At 35.2% G+C, this 22,513-nt stretch overlaps 1 protein-coding gene across 1 annotated transcript in view; it reads left to right on the top strand.

The window, feature by feature from the left end:
- The window catches only part of LOC140146493 (b(0,+)-type amino acid transporter 1-like), a 144,666-nt gene that overhangs the window by 98,495 nt on the left and 23,658 nt on the right, over window positions 1-22,513 (top strand). Inside the window, exons 4-5 of the mRNA XM_072168358.1 lie at window positions 13,606-13,752; window positions 22,258-22,503. Coding sequence (XP_072024459.1) covers window positions 13,707-13,752; window positions 22,258-22,503 — 292 coding nt within the window. The 5' untranslated portion in view covers window positions 13,606-13,706. The remainder of the gene's footprint in view (window positions 1-13,605; window positions 13,753-22,257; window positions 22,504-22,513) is intronic.

The following is a 22,513-nucleotide window of genomic DNA, read 5'->3' as shown; positions in this document are numbered from 1 at the left end:
GATCGCTGTAAACTGCAACTTTTAAATTCGGGTATTTTTGTAAAAGCACTACTTTGTTGTTAATATTGAACGACATTTGACAAATGAGGTATCAAAATGTGTGTAAATAAATCATCCTTCTTTCTAATGTAGAAATATTATGGAAACAATTATAAGTTCTGAAGCTATAGGCATATTTATAACAGCTGCGTTACTTTTTGTGCAGACTTTATATAATTGGTAGGAGGGTAGCAGGGCTAGAGGTTGTCAGCCTGATTAGGTTTACAGTGCAAAATGGTAACTAAGTAGCTGATTTGCATCATTTATGCATATTTTTGAGGTTTTTCTAAATAGATTTCAAAACTGTTTAAAATTGTTTGTTCTCTTTTTTTTCTGTCCATTGTCCATCTTTGTATTTCTTCTCTCTGTCTCCCACACACCTTTGTCCCCCTCCCTTATTGTAAAAATGTGGAAAAAAAAGAACATGACCAGTCATTGCCATCTTATAGATGTTCCAACACATTTATGATGGATATTTGTATGCAGCCTTATGCAGGAGAGCATCACTCCTTCTCACTGCCTTAATAAAACATACAACATGGGAAATCAACTGCGCTACTTTTTGGTATCATATAATCTCACATGCAGCCCAATGTTAGAAAAATATAGTAGGCCCTACTGCAGTAAAACTAACAAAATATTATTCTGACTTGCAAGATGAAGATAAGCTTTAAGTTAACCTAAACTGGGAATAGAAGTTAAAAAACTCTGTAGTCAATAAATTAACAAACTCTAAAAGTTTTTGCAGAGTTCCATTTACAAATTAAGCGTACTACTAACCGTCCAGTCCGCATTATTTTGCACAAGGCCCTATGCACATGCTTGATGTTGCGCGCGTATAGTCGAGGAATAACGCCTTAAAAGGACTTTGCAAAACATTATATTACAGACCGTAATGAAAGACAGAGATAAAAAGAGTCAAGGAATAACGCCTTAAAAGGACTTTGCAAAACATTATCAATCAGAATGAATAGGTAAATTTGCACGGGAAAATTTTCTGGACACGTGACATGGGCGCAGACATATTAGCATTATGAAATGTGACCCCGAGCACAGCGGGTGTTCTTCCAATGTATTTGAATAGGAAGAATTTCTTCTTTGATGCAAAATAAGTTACTTGTCGCAAGTTAATAATATTATGGTAAGAGTTTCCGTAGATAAATATTTTTTTCGTAGGTAGTTATTTTTGAAATTACGTTTTGATGATATTGTGAAGAAATTAAGATAACATAATATTCAATAAATTTGCAATGCACAAATTTCTATCAAAATTGCGGTCAAAAATGATATTCCAATTCAAAATTACTAAGACTTGAATAGCGAGGTCACCGCCAGGGGTCAGAGATCAGGCTCGAGGTTACACTCACATTGGTCACGTGTCCAGAAAATTTTCCCGTGAAAATTTACCTCTTAATGTTGACTGATTGTCAATGAACTCAAAAACAACAAACATGGGAGACAACACTTTTTGTGGTGGTCATGTTCTATACCAACCGAGAGATCATTTGGTTTATTTATAAAGAATATCCGCTATGGGATTTCTTAAGTATCTCATACCAAAGAAAAATGCCCCTACACCAGACAATACCATAATCTGCGCATATTTAAAGGCACAATATTTCTTTATGACGTTATTATCATTCATATATAGAATATTTGATTCTTACATAATGTATCACATACATAATCCGCACTACTTGGCACCATATTTCCAACTCCATGGAAAGTACCCAACCTGACGCAACCTGAACATAATCTGCGCTAATGGGCACCAATATCCTATGGAGTAAAAGCCTAAACGCCGTGACAAACATAATCAGCGCTGTAATTGAGCCCAAAAGATCCCAAAACGCAGACAAAACAATCACGCAGCATTTTAATTTCAATTTAAAAATTGAAAGGCCATCCCATTTGGAATTCTTATCGTGTGTATTTTATAACACCCAATTCCATACTTACACACATGTATTAAAGGTTACATGTAGTTACTATTGAAAATATATTCGATTTCAAATAATGACCATGTCATTTGCCATGATTTGTCATAAATGCATATAATTAATGCAGAATATCATTGAAAGCCGAAAAATAACTGCATGTATGCGTCTTCTTTTATAGACATGAAAAGTTTTGCTTCAATCATTTCATGTATTTATTTACCACAATGACTAGGAAACTGTTGACATACATGTACCAGGCTTATGTCTTTAACTTCAACAACCATTTTTGACTTGTTTTGTTTTTTGATAAACAAGGTAGACAGTGGTAAAGTGCTTTTTCTTTAACTTTGGCTACTTTTTGATTTTATGATAAAGTGCCTACTTGACACCAACAGAAAGATTCTTTTTTGTGGAATTATTTAGCTTACATATTTTCAGACTTTAGAATTTGCTATGAATTCAAAGTCATATCAAACTTATTTTGAACTTGTTGACTTATTACTTTATTTCTATACAGCTGGTTCTCATTTCCTTTGTGAACCATTTTTCTCCAGTGTTTTGCGCTGGGAGACATCTTAGTTTAACACGACCGCTCTATGCAGTGTTTAAGGCTCAAGTATATACAATTGAAAGCTTTTAAACTTGAACTTGAATACAAAATTATAATCACTTGCTGACTTGCAAGTTATTATCTTATCTGTGTCCCCACTTGTTATGATAAACATGTTTTATTAAACATAAGCCATTTAATTAATTTCAATTAAGCCTGCAAAGGCTTGATAATATTTACTTCAATTCTTATGTTATGCCTGAATTGAAGTTACCTCATATTGTGAACATTTGACATTCATTGTGATATTTCTGTATATACAATTGAAAGCTTTTAGACTTAAACTTGAATTCACAATCATAATCACTTGCTGACTTGCGAGTTATTATCTTATCCGTGTCCCCACTTGTTATGATAACCTGTTTTATTAATCATGTTAAGCCATTAAATGAACTTCAATTAAGCCTGCAAGGCTTGATTATATTTACTTCAATTCTTATATTGTTATGCATGAATTGGAAGTGAACATTTGACATTTATTATGATATTTCTGTTTCAAATGATTACCTTGAAAACGTTTAACGCTCTGATAAAACATTTAATGCTCGTGTTAATTTAAACCGCATAATTTAGCATTAAACATGTTTTCAAAGTTACGTAAAACTTAAAACCGATTGATTATTCTTACTTACTTTCCGCTAAAACATGTAAACTTATACATGACTCACTGTTACTTTACTTTCACTTAACATATACATTTATTGGGCGTGGAGGGTGGGTTTTTCAGTAGACGTTGATCTCTCGATGATAAAACATGATGTGAGCCAAAAACCCATTTGCATTTGCCAGCTACAATTATGCCAAGTGATTGGTTGTATCATAGCAACAACAAAAACCTTTAACAAAACCATTATGAATGCATTCAATAACCCTGCACCTGTTTTAACATAGGTGAACGCATATCTGAAATCACTGATGTGCATACCTCCAAGTGGATCAACGGCTTAATCCATATTATACACAAGGGTAAAAAAAACCCATTTATACGCCTGGCCAAAATTTTCTCCCCATTGACAATTTGGTTTTAATTCGACTTCGCTTAATTAAACGCTATTGTCAATGAACTCAAAAACAACAAACATGGGAGACAACACTTTTTGTGGTGGTCATGTTCTATACCAACCGAGAGATCATTTGGTTTATTTATAAAGAATATCCGCTATGGGATTTCTTAAGTATCTCATACCAAAGAAAAATGCCCCTACACCAGACAATACCATAATCTGCATATTTAAAGGCACAATATTTCTTTATGACGTTATTATCATTCATATATAGAATATTTGATTCTTACATAATGTATCACATACATAATCCGCACTACTTGGCACCATATTTCCAACTCCATGGAAAGTACCCAACCTGACGCAACATGAACATAATCTGCGCTAATTGGCACCAATATCCTATGGAGTAAAAGCCTAAAAGCCGTGACAAACATAATCAGCGCTGTAATTGAGCCCAAAAAGATCCCAAAACGCAGACAAAACAATCACGCTGCATTTTAATTTCAATTTAAAATTGAAAGGCCATCCCATTTGGAATTCTTATCGTGTGTATTTTATAACACCCAATTCCATACTTACACACATGTATTAAAGGTTACATGTAGTTACTATTGAAAATATATTCGATTTCAAATAATGACCATGTCATTTGCCATGATTTGTCATAAATGCATATAATTAATGCAGAATATCAAAAAAAAAAAAAAAATAACTGCCAAACAAGTTCCTTTATTTCAAAAGGAACTTGCTTAACACCCGCCCCTTTTTTTTCAATTTCAATGATTCAATGCTCCTGGATGCAACATGGAAAATGTAGCATGAAGTTAGCTGGCGCTACTCGGCTTTATAGGATAAAGAATTATTTCACTTGTGGAGCTTGAGTTGATGATTGTGATTTTAGAGTGGCACACGATTGGCCAACATAATTGCCCAAATTACTTTTGGGTTTTAAAGCGATTAGCACCTCGAGAACTGATTTTAAGCATTGAAGTGGCTAAATGCTTTACCGTATATTTTATTTCTTACATGTAACGGTTTTCAAATAAATGTTGAATAAAATGAACACATATATTTTGAATCATACATATCAAACACAAATTCCCATATCAATCATTTGGATTTCATACTGTCACTGATACCGAATAGATGCAATTGGAACGTAGAAAAACCTAATCAAAACCTTCGTGGGATAAAAGCAGGAAAACCTTCCAATTGCAGCGTGTATCGTTTCAATATTTACAAAGGATTTTCATACAGGATATATATACAATTTTTCTTTTATGAACTTGTTTTATCATTTCGCCTTTGCCAACTGTGAGGTTCATAGCAAGAGTGTTATATCAATATATGTTACCAACTTGCTTTATTATGCATTTCAGGAATTAAATTTCAATTTGTGTCCCCAAGGAAACCAAATTAAATGTATCTTAGACTGCTTAATCCTGTACTGTATACTTGTAGTTCATTGTCCTTTTATGGTCATAGTGATGATCATGCCGTTTCCAAATAAAGTTTGCTTGACTTTGTTTTGTGACTACAAACTACTTGCATTGTTTTTGTTTTCATCTGAGCTTTCATCAAATGCCAATTCCATGCTGTCACACCCCTGACAAATATGTTGATGATGCGGTGATGCGACTATTAATATTGTAATCGACTGTGCATCGATTTTAACGGTTTTCTCTGGTTTACAACATCGTTCACCTAAACACGTAATAATTCCTGCACATGTGAGAAACGTTCGCACATCCGGTCCTTGCGATTTGGTAGTTCACAGCACCTAGCTTGCAATTGGTGGTGAGCTTTTGCCGACATTGCCTTCATCCTTTCATAGCAAGTGTGTAGAAGAATTTAAATATCACAGATACACATAGGTCATGTGGTTCTTGAATTATGTTGTAACAAACGCTGAAACAACCACTTTTGTCAGAAGTGTGGAGGTACCAACTCCTTAACAACAATACAATAATCCAACACGTTTTCAAGCTGACGTTTTCACGGTATATGATTTGTAGAATTAACTTTGCAAAACATCAACGTTTTATTTTTCCATGACATATTGATTTAGATAACGAATCGATATATATCCATGTGTTCATGCATGTCCACACGTTCCTCGCGTGAATTTGTTTTAATTTCCATGAGCTCAGGAACTTCGCCTTGTGAAGTACCGCCAATTGTCGCTTGTTGTAGACTGAACTTTATACCATGCATGATGTCCCCTACACATTTTGCCATGTCCCACACGATATTGTTCATGTTCGTAATGTTCACAAGTGGCCTATGCTAATTCCACAACATCAACACCATGAATTTCTGAAATGAAACAAAATACACAGCAAGAGACAACTGATGCTATACACTGTATGTCTTATACTACTGTTTTATGATATGCAGATATGATTTGTCTGTTGGTGTCTGTTCTGCCATGTTTCTTTTATAGACGTCTGTAAATTATAACTATAGGCCTACTCCTTTGTTTTTATTTTTAAAACGCCTATTTGTTATAAAATTGTTTGACATTGTAGCTCATTGTATGCATGTGAATTCGCTGAACGTGACCTTTGCCCTTTCAACTTAGGCTTGTTTTGTTCTCTTACTACATTAGCTGTTTAACTATAATGAAAATGGTGGCTAACATCACAACGCACTATGCAATTAGTGGCTTCCTCATATAACTGCTCCCGTACTTTCTCATCTATTTTGTATAATCATGTATTCCTTGCCCGTTGCCTACATACATATACCTCTTAACCATATTTGATGTGTCCGCATACTTTATAAATACCACCTACAAACATGAATGCCTATATACATAATAGTTCGGCTTTTTAGTGTAGGCCTATACTCAAAAATATATTTCTTGCCTGTACGAATATGCCATGTGGTCTGCCTATGTTCCGCACTATTAGCCAGTACCTAAGGTATTTGCTAGCTTTTGCTAACCCTGTAATAAGCATAAGGGTTCTCAGATTTTACATTTGCACAAGTCAGTTTTTTGTTTTTTTTGTTTTGTTTTTTTTCATTCTTTTTAACTAGGCCTCTCGTTCTTGCCCCCAAACGTCCTAACCATCGATGGAGTATAACTGGTATTAAATTGACAACCACCCGAAAGAATTTCTTTAAATACATGCCAACTACAATATTTTGATATGCCTATGTTCCATATTATCAGCCAGGGTATTTGCTACACACTGTAATAAGCATTTAAGGGTTCTCAAATTTTACAATTGTACCAGACAATTTTTGTTTTTATCATTCTTTTTAACCAAGCCTCTCGCGCTTTACGCGATACTTGCACTACAAACGTCCTAAACCATCGCTGGAGTTGTGCGAATGCACGAATTCAATAATATAACTCGTATTAATTGACAACCCCCCAAAAGAATCTCTTTAAGGTTATTAATTATTTTAAACTGTTGTGATTTGGTAGTTCACAGTATCTTATGAATGGTTGTGAGCTTTGGCAAAAACTGCATTGCTCAATTCATAGCGAGCGTGTAGAAGAATCAAAATATCACAGATATACTTTTATAATAGGTGCTGCGGTTCTTGAGTTACGTTGTAAAGAGGGCTGAAACAACAACACTTTTGTAAAACGTACATAGCACATTAACAACAATAAATTAAGCAAGTTTGCAAAGTATACGATTTGTAGAACTTTGCAAAACATCGAGGTGTTAACTTTCAATAATATATTGATCTAGATAATGAAAATCGATTTTTAGATTGCTTCGACTAACAATACCTCGTCTACCCTTAAACGCATGTAATTTATAATTTTTTAATATTAGGCCTAAGGCCTAATATACTCAATTCCATTTATTTTGTATTTATTTTTTCTTCTTGCACTATATTACCTGTATGTATTCTTTGATATAGTTATATTAAATTGTATAATGCAGATCCACTAATCGGTCATTTCTACCTTGTTACTAATTTATGTTCTTGAAGGACTATTTATATATTTTACTGCATATCTATATTGTATCTATCATTACACTTACAAAATGTGTTTCATTTTAATCTACTAGATGCTATTACTGTATCTGGTATGCTTATTATTTTTTATATTTATACAGTACTTAAACTTCATTTTCCTTATTTGTGACCTAAGTGACCATCCCAATTTGTTTACCTCCAGAAAATAAGATATTTTTTCTTGTTGGCCTTCTTTACTTCCTGTTTTTATATTTTACTGCATATCTATATTATATCTATCATTACCCTTACAATTGGGGTTTCATTTTGCTATTACTGTATCTGCTTATTATTTTTTATATTTATATAGACCTATTACTTATACTTCCATTTTCCTTATTTGTGACTTAAGTGACCATCCCTATTTGTCAGATTGTTTTCCCTTCATTACTTGATAAGATCCAGACTCTGCCATTATATAGAGCTGGTCTATCTCTCTTGATAAACAATAGTTTTTCTTTCTTCTTATTCTGTTTTTCATTCGTAATAGAACCATGAATTTAGTGTAACCTCCTTGACCCTACCATTTGTTGCTTGATTAATATTGTTCCCCGCTAGTTATCCTTGTACTTATTGCCTACCATAATTACTAGCCTACTACTATTAGATCCTGTAATATTCATGTTTAGGCCTATGATTTTTTGAAGAAACCATGTCAAACTGAAGCGTCATTAATAGCTATAAACTCGAACCTGTGGGATATTGGTTTTACGTACTCTATCAACTCGCATTAACTCGAAACTGAATCTGACCGTGCATTTGTATAATAATTTTGATCCCACTGTACCATAGGTCATACTACTTGCCCTCCGCCTTAATTACCATGACTGTGCTCATGTGTAAAGCATGTTTGAACTTAATCTATTTAACTGCATTGTTCATAATTATTCGATCACTGAAATGCCCACGCTGGCACTATTTAATGTTTTAAAACACACCTTATCTTATGCCTTACGCACTCATTTCTTGGCACTGCTTATAGCGGGGCTTATAGATGTTATATGTGTAGGCCTATACATGTAGGCTTACATTTAATAAAATTTCAAGAGATAAGGGATACGTATAGTTATGTAATCTTTTAAGCTACATGTATTAAATTAATTAATCGCTGTCCTTCATATTGATCCTCGTTAGTGCTATTTCTGTTATTTATTATTATCATTATTATTTCATCGTATAATTAACATATTAATCATAACTTGCCTACTCAAGTACATTGTCCCTTCCATACCGAAAGACAAAGATTCCACCATGATGACGCATTGCCCTGCACAATCACGATCTATGTTACAATCACACCCTGATTGTTTTACTGTTGCCATTTTGTTTATCCTGTTGGTAGATTGCTATACATTGCCATAGAGCGAATGCAAGCATTAACATGTCACTGTTTTATATTGACATGCAGCTATTTAACCATAGATGCTTTAACCTTTTTTTCAGTAGACGTTGATCTCTCGATGATAAAACATGATGTGAGCCAAAAACCCATTTGCATTTGCCAGCTACAATTATGCCAAGTGATTGGTTGTATCATAGCAACAACAAAAACCTTTAACAAAACCATTATGAATGCATTCAATAACCCTGCACCTGTTTTAACATAGGTGAACGCATATCTGAAATCACTGATGTGCATACCTCCAAGTGGATCAACGGCTTAATCCATATTATACACAAGGGTAAAAAAACCCATTTATACGCCTGGCCAAAAATTTTCTCCCCATTGACAATTTGGTTTTAATTCGACTTCGCTTAATTAAACGCTATTATATAACAGACCGTAATGAAAGACAGAGATAAAAAGACTAGTTCGCGTCTGAAATTCTGACAGAAAATGCCGTACTGTGCAGGTCGGCAACCAATCACGGCGTGAATTGGCCCTTACATCAGATGCAATTTAGTCTTTTTATCTCTGTCTTTCATAATAGACACAAGCCTTAGCATTCAAAATCATGAATTCGGGGGTACAATATCACTCTTGCTTTTAATTGAATGTAAATGAGAACACAGTAGTGGAGAGCGGGGAGTGTTCGCCCTATATTTTTCTGACCAGCCTAGCGATGTCAATTTTAAGGTTAGGGATGCCCTGATTAGCCCATGTGAAAGCCCTATGTCTTAGCTATATACGGCCACAATCCCAGAACCATAGGTCTTACAATAGCAACAGGATAGAGCAAACAAAAAAGTTTTACAAAGTGGGGAACTTGCCCCATATCGGGGCAGGTTCGCCCATATGGTGGGGTAAGTTCACCCTAATCACAAAAAAGGTTTAAACATTGCATAACAATAACATATTAAATGCAAACATTTAGCAAGAGTATACAGGGCATTCATTCTGTTCTGGGGAGTCACTAAATTTGTTGCAGGGATCGTGTCAGGGTCAGGGTGTAGGGGTCCAAAGTGAGCTTAAACGTATCATGTTTACAACTTCGGAGAGATTATGGATTAGGACATCAACGGTGGTATGAGTAATACTGATACCACATAACTTTATAAAAACATGATTTTCAGTAGTTTTAGCAAGTTTAATGGTATAATTATAAATAGTTTGCATAATACGCTGATGGGGCAGGTTCGCCCTCCAGTGTGGGGTAAGTCCGCCTGGGAAGATATAGGGCTAACATGCCCCATCCTCAAAAGGCGAATGTGCCCCTTGGGCACATTTTTGTATTTTCTTCAGGGTATGCAAAATACAAATCGAATTAGGAGTTTCTAACTGCATTAAATCTTTGACAAATCCCATATGTTTCCAATAAAGATTTCCATTAAAACCATCTGTATTTATGTATCAATGATAATACAACATTATTAATGCAAGAAAAAATTACGTTTTGGTGCATTTTTTTTGTTTTGGCTGTAGTTCGATGAACACGTCCCTATATGTCGCGTAGCTAACATGAGAAGTTTATAATGACCCATGTCACCTAATTTTGCCATCACCAGATTCCCTGATTGCCGTAGTGCTGAGAAACAAGGGGTGGTCGAACCTGCCCCTAGGGCTAACACTCCCGCTCTCCCTACATCTTTGCCAAGAATCAAAATACGTACAGACTAATCATGTAAACCTGAGGTCCTGGGTTTGAATCCTAGGTGAGCTAACTTTCCTCTCATTTTTGTGTATCTTCAAGATACTGTATTACAGGTTATTTTTGCAGCATTTTTCACTGTTTATAACTGTTTTGTGGTTTAAAAAAGAATGTCTTCCATATTGAAGCTTTGGGTTTCATATATTTTCACAGGGTTTGAAATTTGCCTTGTTTAACCGCAAAAAGTATAAAATTACAACCCTGTAAAAATTCCTGATATACTGCAGAATTCCACCTGCAAACATAAGCCTCCAAATGAGACAAAAACAGAAACATTATTTTGAGTTTGAGCAACTATATTACTGATACAGGTGGCTGTAAAAAAGTGCATTATTGTAAGACCAATTATCTTGTGTATAGTAATGTTTTTGTGGAGGGAGTCTGCCTTTCCTTACCCACTGATTTAAAGAATTGCTTGTAATTCTACAGTATATTGTATAACAAAAAAAAACACCAGATATATTGATATATGTACATATACGTCTAGCCCTTTTCTATTCACAGATTATCCATTGTATTCCTTTTGTTTGAGGTTCGTTGCCTTGACCATTACCTAGAGTAATGGGGGTAGCTAGCTGCCCAGAGACCGTTATCAACACAATAGCTCAAGATAACGGTCTCGGGCAGCGAGCTAAACAAAAGGAATACCATGGACATTCTAGAAACACTATGGAAAGGATCACAACATACATGTAGAATCTGAGTTGGTTACTATTATTTGGAAAAAATGCATTTACAGCTCGATTTAAATGCAAATGTTACATGGCAAGAGAAAATTATAGAGGGCTCCTGCAGTCCAGTATAACAGTAATTAAATTTTAATTAGCATAACGAAGTAAATATTCATAAATAAAAAGTAACCGTTTAGTTGAATGTAAACTCAGTACATGTATATAAACTTGCCATTGGTTTTCAGAAGGGAATCTGCCTTTATCCTTGCCCAACCCAAAAACGCTCAACGGTCCATGCAAATTAGCTGCTAGGCAAGAACCACGGAATAGGCCTGGAAGCGGCGCTAGAAATTAGCATGAAGCCGCATTCATATGTAAATAGCGTATTGTTATTTAAATTTGCTGCCCAGACGTATTGAGGGCGACAGTCATGTTATCCAGACAGAGAATGTCTTGATGCGCCAGGCATGTCAAATTGCTGAGTGAATGTGTATAAATCCCCTCTCTGTATAGGTAATAAGCTAGTATATTTCGTGTTCCAGTTTGTTATAACAAAAAATAAGTATTATATTAAATATATTAAGTGTATAAACTTTAAAATTGACGTGAATTTGAAATGCAGAGCTCCAAATCTAGCTAAATCGTGTAGTGTGAAATTATGCTGTGTGACCCCCTCTGCGTGGTAGAATTATATTCATAAAACATTGAATTTAACATATAATATGGGCAGCCAACCACGATTTATCAGCATTTAAAAGATATATTAATTAATATTAATTAACAAAGATAAATAATCAATAGTACAAATGACAATTTAACTAGTAAACAAGTCTGAAATCTTAAAATGTTGCCACGTGATTTCCCGTTACACGTGATATGTCTACATGTGACCATTATTCAGATTTACCAAGTATTTAGAGTATGGTGCACGGCTTGCAGGCAACTGTGTATTTCTTTACCTCCGTATAAAATCAATAATTCATGCTGGGAGCCAAGTAACATTCTGTCTGCTTAGTGCAGTTTGGTATTTTATTTTACTTGAGAGCATATAGAAATACATAAAAAGCGAATAAGGCGCCATGATGGAAAGCTATGGAAGGTCAGGTCGGGTATCAAAGGTTATTTTAACTTCAAATACTACTTGTGTTTCACACCTTGCCTCTGTCACGTATTTCCTTCATATTATTGACCGCAAGTCCTAATTTTGACTTTGCTATTGCAAAATGTCATTTCATATCAAATTAGTAGACTTTCTTTGAAAAAACATATCACTGGTGCCCGATGGGAATATCCGTCCGCCATTTCATTAAACTGGATCGTTTTACTGGTTTGCGCCCAGATGTATTTGGGGCGCGCTATACTCTCATTGAACAGGCAAAGTTCGCAAAACTAACAACGCGTTGTTATTTGCCAATATCAATTAACATGATCCAAGGAGTCGAACATGAATTATTCATAACGGATCGATAACTGGCCTCACTTTCTAGATAGTAAACCAGCGGAATTTTTCATAGGTTTTGCGTTGCTAATAGAACAACCGTGAATTTAGTGTCACCACCTTGCAAGAACCCCCGGGATACTACCCGACCAGGGGAGCTTTCAAAACTAACCTCAAGGTACTCATTACAAGTCAAGAGGCTGGGGGTGCAAAGCCTTACTGTGACCTACCCATAATGGGGAGCACCATTGGACACAACGTTACTAGGTCTTTCTGCTTATACTCACATTTTTCTAAGATATAAATTTCATGGTGTTGAAACAGATTGTAGTTCAATCGTTGACAACTCTATATAATTTGCATTATTCATTAATCATTTGAATAACAATGGTCACGGGGTGAATAAACTCCAGCGGATCAAAGCAAGTGAATAACCTACCAAACCACTTCAAATACAATTGTCAATTGAGATCAATTCTGTATTAATTTGATTAAATCACTTGCATTTGTCATTAAATAGACTCGGACGCAGGACACATGGGAAGAATATTACATTATCTCGAGGTGTTTTTATTTTGGGAAAAAACCCACAACTTTTATAAAATAATACATCAGTTTTTTGGAAAATGAATACACTTTTACAACAAATTCGCTTTATTTTTGCTTTCGCCAGATATGTAAGATAAACGGTTCAAAACAGATCGGGTCTCGCCTTCGAGCGACTAACATGCTCACCATACCTCAACAAGACACCGATTATCTATGGTAATGGTCTGTTTCTCACCCTTTATCTACTACATAATGTTTATGTATTTTTCTTTTAATCCCAGGTTGGACTTTTGAGTGGCATAGCACTAATTGTTGGCACAATGATTGGCTCAGGTATTTTGTATCACCAAAAGGTGTGTTAGAGAACTCACAAAGCGTGGGGATGAGTCTAGTAATATGGTGTCTATGTGGTATGCTCTCTATGTTTGGTAAGTATATACTCTGACACAGTCTGGCTTGTTTATAATCAAGTTATGTGTGCAATTTGCCGACTATAATTTGAAGTGTTTGTTTGACTCTGAAAGAAATGTAAAAAATAATAATAATAATAATGCCATGTCGCATTGTGCTGAATGAGGGATCAAAGTATGCAGAACAAAATTTTCCATCTACTTTATTTTGCAATTGAGTTTTAGTGTCTTTAAGAAATGGCTTTTGTTTTAAGGGGGTACTACACCCTGGCCAATTTTATGCCTGTTTTTGCATTTTTCTGAAAAATTATAGCACATTGGTGACAAGTAAGATATGTATATTATAGGGGCAAGGACTACAACTACTGTACTGAAAATTCAGCAACTCAAAGCAAGTAGTTATTGATTTATTGATCAAATATTGGTTTTCCTCATTTTTGACTGTAACACCACAACTGTTGTCTGTGGTGAAATAAAATTTACAGTGCAGTAGTTGTAGTCCTTGCCCCTATAATATACATATCTTACTTGTCCACATTGCGCTATAATTTGTAAGAAAAATGCGAAAATAGGCACAAATTTGGGCAGGGGTGTAGTACCCCCTTAAGTGTTCGGATCCTTTTTGTGCGCAGCAAGATATATGTTGACCATATAAAAGGTAAGTTGGACACACTCAATGGGACAAAGCTGGACACACACAATCAGAACGGTCAACTGCAGATCCGTCAGATAACGCTTTTTCAATGGGAAATGAACTTTGCTGCTTGGATGATGTCACGATGAGGTTAGCATTTATTCCGTATTGAAAAGCGTGTACTGACGGATCTGCACTCGACCGGCCTCCAATATCTGCAATATGTGATGTATATAGCTAAATTACCCTTGCTAGAAACAAACAATTTACAACCTAAACCTTTTTTCATGATGGTGATGATGCTTTGTATTATTAGTTTTTAGCATGTTTCTAAGGCCTGCTACATACTTTTATTGTACGTCAAATATTTGATGCAACAGGTATTTGTTATCTAATCTATTTCCAGTCATGTTTAACTCAATATTTGTAAAATCAATATATATTTCCATCAACAAACATTTGCAAGAAGATAAAAACTAATTGAAATAGATTAGGCCTACATAACAAATACCTGTTAAACAAATATTTGAAGTATTAGCCCTTAAAATGCAATGATTTAGAGCCCTGGTGCATCCTGATGCACAAAGAAAAACAAACAGCTGTCTATGGAAGTCTGAATATTATTTTGTTTTAAATTGAGTGCTGTTTTAAAACACACCATGTTTAGTGAACTGCTATATAACCAAAAAACAATGACACCCTTGCATATTATTAATGCTGACTATGAGTGCTAATGTTTGTACATACTTTAAAAAATAAAAATATAATTTTTGTTTATGCATGCAGCTGATATAGATGTTTATGCATTTGCACAGTTTAATTTTTTTTGTATTTGTTTATATGACATTATCCTCTAAATAATTGGTCTTTCAGTCATCATGCTCTGTTGAAATCAAGACTGGTTCTACTTTATGTTTTGTATATGGCACAGAATTGTCAATCAATTAAAGCCATATTGTAATATTTTCATATAAAATAGAATTAAAAAAATTAAAAGTACATTACAATCGTGTAAGAAACAGAATTTTGACAAATATAGACTGCGTCCTCCTCAGTAAATGCTACAGTATGGATTTAAGTCAGAAATGCAGATAAACAAACAAACTGTGTCTGACAGATCTGATCCAAACAGCCCAATCATCATCATAGCATAATTTGAGACCATTTTGATCCAAATTTAACATTATTTTGATCTTTTGGCCTGTAACTCAAAATGATACCTTACAGATACATCATACTACCTTTTCTCAATCCTAATGACTTGAGGAATAAGATTAAGCACTTGGATTTTTGTATATCTGTATGACCTTTGACACCTCTGTTTTATGGTTTCCAGAAGTGGGTCAATGGGTCTAATCAAAACTTGATCACCAGCTCAAATTGGTGTTTTTATCCACCCTGTCCCCATCATAATGAAATTGATCTTTAGCCTGCCTATATATGCTATGGATGTAAGGATTTTGGCAATAGCAAACATGATATGTTACTATTCAAAGCATTGATCATAACTAAATTTACAAATTACCTCCTTTGGTCTGTGACTGGATCAAATCATGTCACCATCTTTTAGAGGATAATGCACTATTGGGCAATTCCAGTTGAAATCAATACATCACTATGGAAGACATAACCTTAATCTTTCACACAGAGAGTGAGAATTTCAAATGGGGTTGCTTAAGGGATCTAAAATGAGCGTTTATTATGCTTTGACAGTATTTTTGTGGGATGAGAGAGCACCTCGGACCTATCGAATTGCATTCTGAATACTGAAGCATGTCTTTCTGATATCAAATAATTTTCATTTTTGAAAATCACAATATAATACAAATTTTATGACAAATTATAAAAATTTGATATTTTTCAAATTTTTGATATATAACAGTCCTCGAAGTAAATTATATAAATCTAATGATATATTCTTAAAGTGTATGTAGCAGGGAGGAAAAGTCGACGGTCAATTGAAAATTTTGACCTTTCATATTGAAGATATGGATTTTTTCCCAAAAGACCTAATTTTTTTTGGTGTTTTGGGAAAAAAATCCATATCTTCACTACTGAAAGGTCAAAATTTTCAATTGATCGTCGGCTTTTCATCCCACCTACATACACTAAGTATAAATCATCAGATTTATAAAGTTTACTTCAAGTACTGTTAAATATCAAAATATCAATTTTAATGATTTGCCATAAAATGTGTATTAAATTGCTAATTTCAAAAATCAAAATTATTTGATATCAGAATGACATTCTTCGTATTCAGAATGCAATTCGATATGTCTGATGTGCTCTGATGTCCCAAAATAAATACTGTCCAAACGCTCATACCCCAGCCCTTAAATGGGTACCTTAATTTGAAATTTATACCTCTGTGTGAGAGATTAAGGTCATGTCTCTGTAGGGGGGTGCATGGATTTCAAATGGATAGCCCTTTTATGTTATGATGTTGCTAACCCCTTGTTATCCTTTGCTTTTCCTTTTCCTTCATTCTGCACTCAACCTTTGACCTTTAACCTGCTGCTGCTATGAACTTTAACCTGATCCGTCACCAAGGTGCCTTATGTTATGCTGAGCTGGGTACACTTATCCCTAAATCTGGTGGTGAATACATTTATCTGCTGGAAGTCGTAGGTCCAGTGCCTGCTTTCCTCTTTTCCTGGGTGTCAACCTTGCTAATCAAGCCTTCCTCAGTTGCGATTATTGCCCTGACTTTTGCTGAGTATGTGGTGGCACCGGTCTTTGAGGGCGGGGAATGCGGTGCACCCGTCATCACCGAAAAAATGATGGCGTGTGTGTGTGTTTGTAAGTATGATGTGTCTGAATATGTTGAACAAAACTCTACAGTTTGGAATACACTTAATACGCTGGGTAAAATTTACCCAATGTTGCAACTTTGCACAAAATTGAGCTTAATTCCACCTAAAATATTGGCTATTTTGAATACATTCAGCAAAAAGCCTAAGCAAAGCCCATCTTTTACTGATATTTTCTTTCAATTCCTTTATTTACTTGCCTTTAGGCCATAATACTCTCCATCTTCTGTGTTTACATCTTTATGGAGTATTTCTCGAAAGTTGACAAAATTCCCTAGCATTAGTGAATTTTAGGGATTTTTGGAAAAGGAAAAGAAAACAGAATTTGACCTTTGTTGTTTATTAATATAGTTGGCTCAACATTGGGTAAAAATACCATTTTCATAAAAATCATAAAACCTGTGTATTTTGAAGTATCTTAGGAAACAACCAAAAATATTGATGATGTTCTATAAATGAATATAATGTTTGAGAGGGAGGGGTTATATTGATTATATTTCTCTTAATATTGTTACTAACATGTTTTAATCTGTGAATATTTTCTTTTCGCCAGCCCATTCGGGGCTGGTACCTGTTTCAGGTTTGGGGTCAGTTTACTCAAGAGATTATATTTTAGTGGTATTGGAATGATTTTTTTTGTTACTTTTTGTGGTTAAATTTTTTTTAAAATATTTTAATTCGATTTGTTAGGAAAAGTAAGTATGTTTTGCCATTTCAACGAATCTAAAACGAGTGAGTATTACCAAAGTTATGTTTGAACTAATTAAGTATGACTCTAACAGTGTAAAGGCCTAAATGTAACAATAATAGTTAATATATATAGCATCATATGGTCAGCAGAAGAAAATCTGACATCACCTATGATGTCATATCAGTGTCCTTGACCGGGGTCCTTACTCCTTGACCACTGAACAGCGTGATATCATGTTGATAACAGATCTATAGAATCAAAATCTTCATCATATCCCGGATCATATCACAGATTCTCAACAATCTGTGATCATATGGACCATATTGATGTGAAAGTAGTTATCTATCATATCCTGTGTCGTTTTATGGATAAAAATGACTCAAAATGTTATTGATGAAATGGTTGCTATCATAAACATCAGTTTTGTCTTTTCAACGGGAAAAATCCGATGCAAAATAAAGTTTTTAGGGCCTAGCTATAATATGGGCATAATTTATGCATATAGTATGCAATGTACCCCATTTGACATGCACTTATAGATAAATAAATTGTCTTACTTTATTAATTTAATAACTTCTTTATTATAAATAAAATGACACATAACTATTTGATTCATAAAATTACATTCAACAAAATGATTGAAGAGAAAACACACAAGGCACTAGGCAGACTGTTATAGAATGGAGTATGTAAGATGCCATGTCCATAGCTTCAAGCAGGAGTTTCCGACTAGCAATCAACATGATCAGCACATTCAGAAAAACACAGTTTAAGAGTGAAGATTGTAGTGAGTAACCAGTCCTTTATAAATGTGCTGGCCACTATCTATTATAATATAGTAGGCTTAAACTATACATTGCTAATTAATTAAGTTATTTTAAAATAAAATGTACATGTAAGTTAACTCAAACCGGCAGTGTATATATCGAAAGCAGTGAAATCGGACATTCCTAAGCGAAGATATTGAGTTCGTAAGTTCTGGTATTACAAAATTGGAAATTGAGATATCGTGGGTAAAAAGCTGAAAAGACAAAAAAACCAACGACAACAACAACAACAAAACAAACAGACCAGAACAATGTGGAGTACATGTAATGAATTAAAAGAGTTGACATGAGATTAGGAATTAATGTTTTCTGCTGTTTCAGTGTGCATGTTCTCATCGTTGATGGTTTGGTGGACTGTCATGTAGATGTAAGCGTGATCCTAAAAATGCCTTTCACATTGACCAAAACTAATTACAAGACCTCTTCTACATTGAGGCTGGCTTTCCTTTTAAAGGGAATTTTATTAAAGATGTAGGCCAATTGGTTATTCCAGTTGGAATCCATACATCCTGTATGGAAGACATGACCTTAATCATCCACACAGTGGGCATGAATTTCACCTGCATGGGTGACTCCATTTGGAATCTTCACCCCCTGTGTGGGAGATTTAAGGTGATGTATTCCATAGGGGCACAGTGTATGGATATGATCAGGATATCAACTGAAATAGCTATTGCAAGTGAATGGGTCTGCCCAGAAACTTTCAACATGGTTCATGTATTATGAGTGGCAGGGCTGGATTTACCATTGGGCCAGATGGGCCCGGGCCCAGGGCCCCCAAAATTTGGGGCCCAAGCTTGCCCTGGGCATCCGAAAAATACCCATGTTTTGGGCCAAATTATGGTAAAATTGTGTGCTTCATGCACACTAGCCTTTTATATAGTAGTTTTTATGTTCATTTTTGGTTTAAATAGTTTGACAAATTTTTCACGTGCTTCGTGCGCATATTAATGGCAAAATCTGAACAATATATGCTCGTCTTCATTTAAATTCAAGTTAATGCTTCCGCCGCCACTGCCAATTGTATACGTAAACTAAAAATTGACCACTTGACATGCTTGAGTGCACAATCTGCACATAATTTCAACTTTTGGCCTGGCCCAGTGGCCCAAAAAAGGTAAATCTGGCACTGACGAGTGGCATTGTGCTCAAAATTCACAATCGAAGTGGTTACATAACTCGCTGGTAACTGGATCACGCACCTTTTGAAATTGACAGTAAATGCCATAGACTTTGTGTTGTGACCATTTCGATCGTGATGCAGAACTCATCAGATCCAATTGCCATAGTGATAATCGGATTTCACGTAACACTTTGCTTTGTTTTGGGACTCGAAACACCAAATCTCTGTCTCTCATATTGCCACACACCAATCAAGTGTATTGGTTGCAGTCTGGCATATCAGGGTTGGCATGAAATGTCAGGTAGGTGATAGATGCCCTATCCCAAATGAACTTTGTCACATCAAAAATGTAATCATATACTATGGAGCTAATCCTGATAGCTCCTGATAGAATATGATTACAACATTTCATGCCGATTCACTTATCCTCTCATAGAGGTCAGTACATCTTTAAAATACTGACAGGGTAAACAAACTCAGATGGGGATGCATCAAATACTATGCTGGTATTATGTGTGATCCCAGAGAAGATATCTTACCCTTCCCAGAATCCTTTGCAACATGATACATCACCTCATTTCATCAAATAACACTCATATTTGTACCTTTGTTTTCATCTTGAGAATAGACTGGCTAAACTAAACATGGGTCAATAGTAAACAAACTAAACATATTTTGCTAGATCTGGATGTGACCAGTTCATTAAAGTACTTTTTATCACTATAGACCCATGCTGCACCAGATAGCAAATCAGTACAGAAAACTGAAATGGGAGAAATGCATCATGGGAATTGAAGATATTTTCTTTGATGCAATCCATTCCTATACAAACCCTGGAACATCCCTTTGACCTTATTTAAGGTCATGCTGTAAAAGTGGTTATCTTCTACACTTTGCTGTTTTTGCTAATAGTATATCAATTTGAAAATATATAAAAAAGATAATTTTCCTGGTCAGTTTCATAGAAACGGGTCGTGTTTATCCATAGCCTGTATTCATGTGATGTAAGGTGTATAACATTATGATACTGTGTCCATCTGCTCTCCTACAGTGATGTGTTTGTCCGCTGGATGACCAGTAGGCCTATACACATGGTAGTTGACTACTATTACTTTGATAAGCCTACAAAACTTGATCTTCTTCACCTATAAATCAATGTCAATCTTAATTCATCGGTGTTGTACAGGAATTGGTCAATATTTCTGTCAGCTATTTCTGGGATTTTTAGTGGAAACTTTTTATGTAACAGAGAAGGGAACATAAACTTTCAAATTAAAGACTTGAGACATGGGGGGGGGGGGGTTATGGCAATTTTTAGCTAACGGTGTAATCACTCCCTTGGCCTAAATATGAATCATTCTGTTAGCAATCATGCTACAGTGGGTCATTCCAGTTAAAATCCATACACCCCCTCCATATGGAAGACATGACCTCAGTCTCCCACAAAGCTAGTGTGAATTTAAAATGGGGTTACCAGAATGGGTAATAATACCATTTGAAATCTACACCCCCTGTGTGAGAGATTAAGGTCATGTCTTCCACAGGGGTATATGTATTTCAACTTGGAATAGCCCAATGCTTCAAGTGAATGTTGTATGACAAAACAAGATGAAACATTGTGATAGAAATTGTACGAGCTAAGTATGGTTTTGGAAAAAATGTCAGAATCACTGCCATCATTTTATTTTTGGTATTTTGGGTCTGTTTTCATGAATTCCATTCACATCAAACATCATCTTCTAACATGTACCGAGTAATTTATAGATATATTTTGGGACATTTTTCTAGTTCATTCTTCTCCTCCTTCATACTCTTGTGGTTTCATGTACTGACAAAACCTAGGTAACTATAAACTGTCCATTTTGTATTATGCTGACATCATCATTTTTTTAAGTGCAAACTTTTTGCCATGGTCTCTAGCTGCACTTGAGGAATCCTATAAGACATGAATATATCATTGAGTAAGTGCAATATAGTTGTATCAACCATTTTGGTCATTTTGCAGGAGAGAGAAGGTTTTTTTCTTGCATGAACAGGGAATATCGCAATGGAGGTACAACTTCTTAATTGACCTTTTCGGTAAATCCCATAAGCCTTTGCGAGTACACCTAAGAACGCGTCATTTTACGGCACGCCGATATGCGCCGAGGCGCACACCGTTTATCGAACATCGTTACTGCGCATTGCAAGTCGGCGTGACGTAAAATGACGAGTTCTCAGGTGTACTCGCAAAGGGTTATGGGATTTACCGAAAAGGTCAATTAATTGCTTCAAATTATGAGCATTTTCCTATATTTTCATAATCAATAGAAACTAACATTCACCAAAAATGGTGCATACAACAATATTGCACTCATTCATCCATCCATTTATGTACTAATCTTCTTGCACATCTCATACAATCTCATCCGTTTTATTTCTCACCATTTCATCCACAGGAGCATTAGCTTATGCTGAACTTGGCACTCTGGTGCCCAAATCAGGTGCAGAATATGTATATTTATATGAAACCGTAGGTCCTATCCCAGCGTTCCTGTTTGCGTGGACGTCCACGGTACTCCTCAAGCCTGCTCAGGTGTCCATTATCGCACTCAGTTTTGGAGCGTATGTGGTGGCGCCATTCTTTCCTAATGAGTGTGAACCACCAGTCTTAGCAGTCAAACTTTTTGCTACACTTTGTATTTGTAAGTCACA

This window comes from Amphiura filiformis, chromosome 2, assembly GCF_039555335.1.
Source record: "Amphiura filiformis chromosome 2, Afil_fr2py, whole genome shotgun sequence".
In the NCBI taxonomy this organism is placed as follows: Eukaryota; Metazoa; Echinodermata; class Ophiuroidea; order Amphilepidida; family Amphiuridae; genus Amphiura; species Amphiura filiformis.
Note: the sequence above shows the minus strand (reverse complement) of the source record. Positions and strands in the feature narration are given on the sequence as shown.